The sequence below is a fragment of the Ricinus communis genome, chromosome 5 (assembly GCF_019578655.1).
Source record: "Ricinus communis isolate WT05 ecotype wild-type chromosome 5, ASM1957865v1, whole genome shotgun sequence".
Lineage (NCBI taxonomy): Eukaryota > Viridiplantae > Streptophyta > Magnoliopsida > Malpighiales > Euphorbiaceae > Ricinus > Ricinus communis.
Window position 1 is genome coordinate 6859247 of NC_063260.1, and position 10325 is coordinate 6869571.

General features: G+C 35.2%; 2 protein-coding genes across 2 annotated transcripts; both read right to left on the reverse strand.

Moving 5' to 3' along the window:
* Nucleotides 1–46: 46 nt before the first annotated feature.
* On the reverse strand, nt 47–6249 carry LOC112536384 (putative 57 kDa heat shock protein). Its single transcript, XM_048373541.1, has 8 exons — nt 6128–6249; nt 5545–6006; nt 5468–5474; nt 3779–3862; nt 3386–3629; nt 1139–1307; nt 672–1025; nt 47–560 (listed from the first exon to the last, which is right to left on the reverse strand). The coding sequence occupies exons 1-8, from the start codon at nt 6177–6179 to the stop codon at nt 208–210; spliced, it is 1725 nt and encodes a 574-aa protein (XP_048229498.1). The 5' UTR covers nt 6180–6249; the 3' UTR covers nt 47–207.
* LOC125370088 lies at nt 2828–4536 on the reverse strand. The gene has a single exon (XM_048373912.1). It carries the CDS (start codon nt 3638–3640, stop codon nt 3368–3370), a length of 273 nt encoding a protein of 90 aa, XP_048229869.1. The 5' UTR covers nt 3641–4536; the 3' UTR covers nt 2828–3367.
* Nucleotides 6250–10325: the final 4076 nt, after the last annotated feature.

The following is a 10325-nucleotide window of genomic DNA, read 5'->3' on the forward strand; positions in this document are numbered from 1 at the left end:
CGACCACTTCTTTGCATTAAGCTATTAAAAATTGACTCAAACCAAATAAAAACAAGTAATGAAAATCTTGAAAATCATAATCAAGTACCGTTCCGATGATAATAATCTCACATAAGAAAGTTGCTCTAAGCTCACTACTTTCTAGTATAACACTAAGGATAGTTGTAACTGATCACTAACTAGCTAATTAATAATTAACATAATTAATTAAGCAGGTGGAATCATTATCCTAAGAACACCATCCTTCATCTCATGCACAATCTTCCCACGGATTCTGCTGCTGCTGCCACAATTACCATCACCATGATCAGTAGCTATAGGAAACAAAGAAATGCTGCCAAGATACTCACGCCCGCTCACATCATGCTTTATTATCTTTCTAGCTTTCCCCAGGAATCTGACCTCTCCATCCATCATCCAAACCCTTGAATCTTGTTTTGCAACTCCAGGCATGTCTATCCTTAGAAACAACCCACCTTCCTTTGTTGGTTTTGCTTCAAAACCTTTCTTTGATCCGCTTTTTACATATGGGTTATCATCAATGGCTCCAACAAACCCATCTGTCAAAAAATATCAAGAAAAGGAAAAAGAAAAAACTAGAAACGTGACAAATTTAAGAACCAAGAAATGAGTCTCAGTTGGAAAGTGCAAGGATATAAATAAAACTCAACCGTTGGAGCAGGGTGTTTCTTGACGGCGGCGTTTGACAGAGACTTTTTGAAGCACCATCCTGAGAACACCATCTCTCATATCGGATTTCAAGCCAGCGAGTTGACAGCATTTGCAACTAACCCCAACACCTCCAAGAAAGGTGCGGTGGCCTTCTTCAAATGGGGATATCTGAGGTGCTTCTCCCTGGAAGAAAATCATTTTCTTGTCTGATGAATTTGAATAACGTATAGCTTCTTTAGACACACCAGGAAGATCTATCCTTACAAACAACTGATCTCTTGGCAATGTCTTGCTCTCAGAATACCCTCTTGTACCATTGATTTGGAACTGGTTATTACTTGCATAGAACCCACCTGCATACAAAGAAAGAACAAACAGCAAGAACATAACACCTTAGAAAATTAAAAGAAAAGGCAGGTATGTATCTAGATGTTCTTGAAGAAGAGAATAATGTTTTGAAGAGAACCTGAAGAATGAGGGAAGATGTTAACAATTACGTTGGCCATAGGGAGAGAAATGAAGCTATTCGAATAAGTGGCTTGGGGGTTCGTAAGCCTGTCTGGACAACGGATTTTGAGAGCAAGGCAAGGTTTTATAAGTTTCATAACTGTGATTTTGTAGTTGGGAGCAGGGTTTTAATTAATAAGCTATGATTTTATAGAACTCTTAAAATCCTTCATTTCCCAGCAGGCTAAAATGGAGCATTGGGAACTAATTTGGTTTTTAATCACAAACCTTTTTATCTCTTCTTTTTTTATGCATAAGATGATTTTATAATTTTCACATTAATACATTTTTATTTTATTTTATTTTATCTCCTAATCAAACAAGTTGTAACTTTGAATCTATAGTTAAGTTCTCTTTCCTTTCAAATAAGACAAAACAAAATACAATTTTAACCTTTGTTTACCTTACTTTACTTTCTTTTACTATCCCTCTTTCCCAAGCAGAGGTTTAACAATGAGAAAGCAATCTGACCTGGAGAGGAAAATTTGAATAAGCTGTTTATTTCTTGAACTAGCTTTATATTTACCTATTACATGTATATGTAATGTAATTAATAATTAAATGACTTTACTCTTAAACATTAAATGATTTAAAACATATTTCAATTATCCGATATTTATTTTTTGATCTCTACATATATTTGTATACTTGTCTGCATTATATTACATACCCTTGTGAAAAATAAAAATAAAAATAAAAGTGAAAGAGGTTAAAAACATTAAAAGGTGTTATAAGTTAAATTAATAATTGAAATATGTTAATTATATGCGATTTTTTTACTGGAATTAAATAATATTCATTGGTATGATCATGTTGTGCAAGAGAATATAACCCACTTCAGTTTAATATTAGTTTACGAAAGACTAGTCTGGCCCAGAATCATTAAGAAATGAATGAAGAAAATCATGAAAAGAAAACCCGTTTGCAAACATTTGGCTAAGGATGGTGAGTTGATTTGATTGGTTAAAGAAGTAAAAATTATGAATGGTCCTGTTGTTTCAGAAAGCAGGAACCGGCATTACAGTTAGGTACAGTTGCCGAAATGGTGCAACTGCCTGTCTTTCATTTTTCGGGCAGACACACTGAACAGCAGATGCAAATAAGAGGAAGGTACCAGCACTCATGCCAAAAGGTACTATCCTATTTACCTACAAACATACTGGCATCTGCTTTGTATTTCTTGCTACTCGCCTGTCACGATGAGTCTGAAATGGATAGCATACTTCAATACTAACTATGGTAATATTCTTTTAGGGTTTTCTGTTTTATCAGATAAAAATGTTCACTTTTGATAATTGTTTTACTTTTTTATCTTTTGAGTTTTGTCAAGACTATTTTTTTGAAGCACGCATAAAAAGGATATATAATCCAGTTACTGTTAGTTTTTCATTTTTCTTTTGGCTATTTACCAAACAGAAAGTACTCATTGATATGGGCATTATTTGTAAAAGGTGTAGAACTTATATTAGTTAAATAATATATTACTATTAACTATTTATAATAAAAAACTAGCCAATATAAATATTGCATACAATAATAAGGTATATCAACTTGCAATTATCTAAAGATATAGTCGTCATCTTTTAAATGAGCTAATGCAGATAATCTTGTTTGGTTAAACCACAAGTTGCTTCTCCTTTGGCTGCCGAGGGTCTTCTCTTATTGGAAGCTGTCAAGTTGGCAAAATCATTTTCAGGATCTCGCGTTTTTTGGGAGATAGACTCCATTATTCAAACTATTAAGGTAGAACTGGGTTTTGTTCCATCTTACTCCGTTATCCATGTATCTACAGACTCTAACAAATGTGGCTTCAGCAACTGCGAAGAGATCTCTCCCCAGTTGCAGACTAGCAACCTATCCTTGTAATTCTGCAGCTCTTTTAAAGGCTGATTGCAATGACATCTCTTTTAATTGATTAAAAAAAAAATATGCCGTATATTAGTGCTTCCTATGAGGTTCACCATAAAAGATCCATAAACAGACTTGGATAAAACAGCTTCATCCATCCTAAACCAAAAACAACTAAACAAAACCAAACTAAACAACATCATCACAAAACAAAAGATGGGTCAAAGAATTGCCCAACCTAATGGAACCTAGAAAATCATAACCCTCAGACACATATGTAGTATGAGCACTAATCATCATCGGTGACAACAAAAACAAGTGCAGTTGATAAAAAAACTGATTAAGCAGGCGGAACCACCATTCTCAGAACACCATCCTTCACCTCATGCTCAACCTTTCTCTTGAGGATAGTCATGGGTAACAATGAGACACTGCCCATGTACTCAGGCCCATCCAAATCATGGCCTCTTTTTCTAGCTTTGTCAAAGAATCTCACTTCCCAACCTTTAGCAACAACCTTGACGTCTTTTGCTTCAACTCCTGGCATATCCACCCTTAAAAACAGCTCACCATTAGCAGTGGTCTTTGATTCAAAAGCCTCCCTTGATCCCATTGTTATAATAGGTGCTTTTCAATGTTTTGACCCGTTGATCCATCCATCTGTCGAAAAGTAAAGGATGAATTTGTTATTAACATCATTCAGCTCTGCAATTAGTCAGGCATAGAAACACCTGAAACATGCATTACATACAGTAACAAAAAGGAAAATGTAAAACGCCAACCTGAAACTGTTGATATTTTCCCACTAAGAAGAAGATCCAGGATAGCATTCCCACTGAGACAAGCACAAAAAAAAAAAAACAGAAATTAATATAATGTTTCTTTAAATTGAATTCATGTAAAAAATTGAAGAGAAAAATCAATAAAGCATAACAGTACTTTATAATCCAAAATCAGTTCTATGTTGAAAATGTTAAATATTTACTATTGCCATTTCAAGAGTCATTAGTTGTTAAAGAGTACGTGAAGAGTCTATGGTTATGCTAAGGGTTTAAGTATATGAAAGGTCAGATTATTAAGTGTTATAAATATGGGTAATTAAGTTTGCAAGTGAAAAGTCATACAGGTGCTATTATAAATAGCTTATAATGTTAATTTTTGGTAGATGTGAGAAACTATCTCTTGTAAGAGATAGAAGTGTGTCTTGCATGCTTTGATAATGGAAAATATATATTTGTGATATATCTCTCTCTTCAAGAATCTTTTCTTTTTATTTGTTGTATTTATCTCCTCCTTCTCTCCAACAAAAGTGGTCCCAACAAAGTGGTATTAGAGCTTAAAGATCCTGTAGGCCAAAAGAGAAGAATGGTGAGAGTTGAGAGTGAAAGGAGAAAAGAAAGAAAGTAGTTGTTCTCTATTGTCAAAAGCTATTTGCATTCTTCAGGTTCTAAGTGAAGAAACCTGTTGAGAAAGTGAAGAAAGAGAAGTAATTCTCCAGGTTCAAGAGGAAGAAACTTGTTGAAAAAGAAGAGTCAGGAAAAAGACTCCAAAAGACGCAAATAGTCTGTGAGAAAATGAGATAAAAGAAAAATCTCATTAAAGATGGTAAAATTATAAGAACAGCTGTGAATATGGAGAATATTATGTCAATTACTATAACTTGTCATTTAAGATGTTACAAGGAAATTCTTGAAAAGCCAACAATAATCTATTCATGTGAAAAATTTGGACAAGATCATCAACCATTTTTTTAGCAAAAATTGAATTCGGAGATAAATTGGGAAAGCGTGTTCAGTATAGCTACAAAGCATTTATGAAAAAAGATGCAGAAAATATTAATACAATAGATTTATAATATATCCAGGATGAGTTGGATAGCCTCAAGATAGCTCATAATGCTTTGAAATTAAAACTTGAAAATGTTGTTGAAGAATTAGATGATTTGAATCATAGAAAAAGAGCCGGAGAAATTTGTGAATCAAGTTCAAATCAAAATTTTTAAGAGTTGGCGAGGTTCGAGATTTTCCTCCTAGATATGGACAAAGCAAATATTATCAAGTTTAGAATAATTTAAGTTTAAGGAAGAGTGTTGAAAATGATAAACTTAAACATTTACTATTATCATTTCCATGAGTCGTTAGTTGTTAAAGAGTATATGAAAAATTTGTATTATGTTAAAGATTTAAATATATAAAAGGTTAAATTATTAAGTACTATAAATATGACTAATTAAATTTATACGTAAAAGGTCATATAAGTGCTATTATAAATAGCTTATAATGTTAATAGTTTGTTAGAGGTGAGAAACTGGAAGAATAAAAGTGTGTCTTGTGTGCTTTCATAATGGAAAATATATATTTGTGATATATTTTCATCATTTTAAGAATTTTTCTTTTCTTTATTGAGTTTATTTTCTTCTCGTTTCCTATTAAAGTGGTACCAACATTCTAAAACATCAAAAACAAAAGACTCATTTATTAAAATCACCAAAAGGATAAATGACAATGATTAATTTACCTGGAGATAATTGAGGCCTTCCACATCCTGCAAACAAAAGCAAGCGCAAATCTTTAGAACCCATTCGAGATATAGAAAGAAAGAATGCAATAGACCACACAAAGTAAAGGAGAAAACAAACCGTTTTTTTTTTTTTTTTGAAGTTGGTGTTTGTAACTTTCTGAAGTATGATCCTGGCAACACCATCTTTCACATCTGCTTTAACGTTAGAGATTTTACAACAGCTGCAACGAAACAGATCATAGACATAGCTACGGTCACCCCCATCGTGTTGAGACTGCGGAGGTGCCTCTCCTTCAAAAGTAACACATTTCTTTTCTTGATCAATCGAGAAACGTAAATTTTGTTTGGGGACACCAGGAAAATCTATCCTCATATAGAGATCGTTATCCAAGATCTTGAGCTCAGTGAACCCTTTTGTTCCTTTCTTTTGAAACTGATTGTTTGCTGCATAAAACCCATCTGTCAAAGAAAAACGAGACAATAAATAGAATGAGATGTATTCAGATTCTTGATCAAAAGCAGATCACGAAAATATAAGTTTTTTAAGAATAATGTTATAGTTGTAGAAGAGGATATGTACCTGAAGAATGAGGAGTCAAAAGGTTTAGAACTTCACTTGCTTCACTTGCCATGTCAACAAGAAATTGCGAGAGATATTTTGGTTTAGGGTTTCGGTCGTTGATTCTTTCACAGTTTACAGTGAAAAACAGTGGAGAGAGAGACATACACTAAATTATAATTTCAATTTATATAATAAATTAAATAATTAAATATATATATATATATATATATATATATATATATATATATATATATATATATATCTGTATATTTTAATTTTATTAGCATATATGCATGAAACTATTTTTCTTACCAAACAAAAACTAGAAAGACAAGGAAAGTAATCTAATTAGATGAACTAATTGGGTATGAAGGAAGAAAGATTAAAATACTAATTATTGGTTTCAGGAAGAGCAGACAAAGTGGGCTAATGTTACTCTAAAATTATAATTTCAGAGAAGCAGGAAGGAATCAGCCATACAGTTGCCAAAACGGTGAAAGATTATTCATATTAGAGGCTTTCAGTTTAGAGGGAGACACAGACAGACTACCAGCTGCAGTAATGCCAAAACGTACGCTACCAATAACATATCTGATCTCTGCCATCCGGCCTTTGATGCCTGTCGTTTCATCTATGGCAACTTTATTAAGTTTTTTTAACGGCATTGGACAATTGCTGGGCAAGTGTGAAATGGACATATATGCTTGCATCAACGCTAGACTTATCCTTTTATTTTATTTTTTTAACTTTTCTTTAATGTGTTAGACATGTTGGATTGAAGCAAGCTAATAAACATTAATGTGCAATTAGCCTAGTAGCTTCTGCATTTATTCTGGATGTACATTATGAAGATCAATTCAACAACTTAAGCACATCTATACTATAGATATCATTTGAAATCGGTGTGTGCTACATTTAAGTACAGGAAGGAAAGGGAAACTCAAGGCAGGAGAGCTGTTCATTCCATAATCCTCATGCTGTAAACTCAAGGCAGGAGAGATTCTCAAGCTAAGACCGTATAGAGGCACCTCGCCATGTGAGGTCTTTCTGCTCTTTTGGATCTCGGTAGCCGATTTAGCCCTTTTGGATTATAGAAGAACAGATCGTGCAGACAATTAGTTCATTACCATGGATCAAGAAGAAGAGAAGGAAGAAATTTAGAAAGCCATAAGGGAGAATATTATGCTCATAGATGAAAGAAAAACTTGCTTGGTTTCATTACATATCGACTTCTCCTCTTATAGAGGAGTGTAAATACAAAACGACAGAAAAAGATAAGGTGAGAATCTTATCTTTGACACATGTCTTCCTTAGAGGAAGAGTTGAGATTTCCCACTTACAAAAGATAAGTCTAATAATATACTGACAGCTCACCGACAGCTCACATGCATATTAAGACGACAAGTCTTAATAATGCACTTACTTTACACATGTGAAAGACAGAAAATAATGCATCGAAAGATGAATTTGACACTTCATCTTTTATTACATATTATTATTGAGGAGAAGGCTTGTCTTCACGTCCAGCGCACACACCATTAATTTAGAAAACACTGTCATAGTCATCGTCATCCATAGGTTGAAAATCTTGCGTGATGGCATCCTTCTGTTCATTGGTCAGATCCGGATCATCTAGTGGAGTTGGAAGTATGAGAAAAATAGAATGTTCAATAATGGGATGTTCAGTCTCAGTCCATAGATGTCCATTGTAAGTGCAGACTAATGGTGTAGAGACATCGGTTGTCCCTAACTCATTTCTTAGTTGCAGAGCCTGCTTTAGATCTCTTGTAATTGTTGGAGGAGCAAGATGCAAAGGCACTTCAATCGTCCTCCAATAATGACAGATATTTTGAGTTGCATAAGTGTCTTCTGAGTGTCTCCTGAAGCTTTGGGATTATTGTCTGTAAATAATTTGTTCTCATGAATAACCTTGAGAAGTTCCCTTATCCATTAGTACGGGGTTTTGAACCAAGTAAGGTATCTCCATGGATATGTTCCAGAATTTGTCTCATTATTGAAGAAGTGTAAAAGATCCATAACGGGTATTTCAAGAGTATGATAACAAACTGTAGAAAGGCACCATAAGAACCACAATTCACTTTCGATCTGTGGATGGGTAGGAGAAAGGTGATAAATCAAACATCAAGGGTGATCTGGGTAAAAGAAGTTGGGTTGAATGGGCAGTGAGAAAGTTTGTTGGAAAGTTGCCAAATAATGGAACATCATATTTCTGGCAAAATCGGTGACTTGTCTAGTTGTGAGGTTGGCGGGAAGATCTGGTGGAGAGGGAGGTTGCATAGTGGGTTTTTAGGACGAAGAGGCCATGAAGATTATAGGAAGATTGACTGTTGAGGTGAGGAGGACTATAGGCTGATTTTGTGGCTTTGAGAGTCTGGATAAGAAATCTGGGATGAGATTTCTCGTCCCTTTTATATGCTGGACTTCAAAATCATACCTGCTGAACCATGATTTTAACCTCAATAATTGAGGTTCTGGTAAGGTCTTTTGGTTGGATTCAAGGATTTTTGGGAAAGAAGAATTATCCATCCGAACCGGGGAAGTCTTTGTCCAATCAGAAAAAACTCGAACTTCTTTATCCCATATTTGACTGCCAAGATCTCCTTGTAGGTTGTGTGGTAATATTTTTCTGAAGAAGAAAACTGTCCTGATGCATAACCACACAGTTGTTCTCTGCCATTGAGATTTTCAAGGAGGATGACCCCCCACGCATAATCAGACGCATCTGTTTGAAGGATAAGATCTCCTGTAGATGGGATAGTGAGAGGTGAAGGATTGTGGGCCAACTCTTTTAGTTTTTGGACAGCTGTAGTCTGTTCTGTTCCCCAAGGAGGAGGGTCCTTTTTGAGCATCTTAGAAAGATGACATGTGTAGTTGGACAGGTGTGGTATGGCTTCTCTGATATAATTGAGAATCCCAAGGAACTGTTGAATTTGCTTTACTGAGAGATTCTCTTCTGGGAAGTACTTAAGCTCCTTTGTCAGATGCGGATCATACGTGTATTGGCCATTTTTAAAATGCATGCCAAGAAACTCTATCTCTTGCCGGCCAATAAGACTCTTTTTCTCTGACAGCATGATGCCATATTTTTGAATAATAGCGAGGAACTGTTTCAAGAGTTGATGATGTTCCTCAGCTGTTTCTGAGAATAGGAGAATGTCATCAATGTAGATCAAAGAGGAGTAAAAGATAGGCCCAAAGATTTCTATCATAGTCTTTTAAAATTGTGAATGAGTCGTTTTGAGCCCAAAGGGCATGACTATCCATTGATACTGGACATTTGGGATACAAAAGGTTGTTTTGTATCTTTCTGAGGGATGGATACCCAATTGCCAAAAGCCCGCTTTGAGGTCAAATTTGGAATAGAACTGGGCCTTTTGGATATGGACTTTAAGGTTCGAGATTCGAGGGAGAGGAAACTTGTTATCTTGTAAGAAATGGTTTAAAGGTTTGTAGTCTATAACAAGTCTCTTTTTTCCTCGGATCTTTTCAGATCTTTTCTCCACATAGAAGGCTTGACAGGCCCATTGTGAGGTTGTGGGCTCAATGAGGCCTTGTTGTAACAGGGTTAAACATTCTGATCTGGCAAGGGCTAGATCAGTAGGAGACATTCCTAGGTGTGTGGCCTTTGTTGGGTTGATATCTTCATTGAGCTTGAAAGGGAGGCTGATATAGAACTGGGGATTTTTTCACAGGGGAAGAGGATGTTGGAAATGTGAATGGAATTCTGGGCAAAAGAGAAGGAATTTCTCTGTGTATTGTAAAAATGGTGGACCTGTATCTGCTATAGTGAACAGATTAGAGGTCTCTGTATATGGACGAAATTGCCTCTTAAATTTTATACCATTGGGAAGAATCTGGAGCTTCTGAGCCTGATGATAAACATCAAACCCTATCACGAGGTCTTTGCTTGGAAGATCTGAACCGATGATATGCGTTCATACCATGCAATCAGGAAAAAATTGTATCCCGATTTTCTGCTTTGTAATCAGAGTAGTCTTGAAGGTTTGACCATTTGCTGCCCTGAAAAACTGATCATGAGGCTTCCAGTATTTAGATGGAAGGACTTCGGGATTCATCATGCTTCTTTGAGCTCCAGTGTCAAAGAAAGCTATGACTGAAATAAGTTTTGCATATTTTGAAAGCAGAACTTGTATAGGAACATAGGGGACTGGAAGAATTTTGGTAGCAAGTTGAG

Bases quoted from the DNA above. Each gene is read 5' to 3' on its own strand.
- LOC112536384 (XM_048373541.1), bottom strand. From the start codon at position 6,179: ATGGCAAGTGAAGCAAGTGAAGTTCTAAACCTTTTGACTCCTCATTCT. The intron at 1,308-3,385 runs GTGGTTCCGCCT...CTTATTAATTAA, and splicing joins AGGATGGTGTTCTGAGAATG to AACCCTGCTCCCAACTACAA. The intron at 1,026-1,138 runs GTTCTCTTCAAA...CTTTGTATGCAG, and splicing joins CATCTTCCCTCATTCTTCAG to GTGGGTTCTATGCAAGTAAT.
- LOC125370088 (XM_048373912.1), bottom strand. From the start codon at position 3,640: ATGGGATCAAGGGAGGCTTTTGAATCAAAGACCACTGCTAATGGTGAG.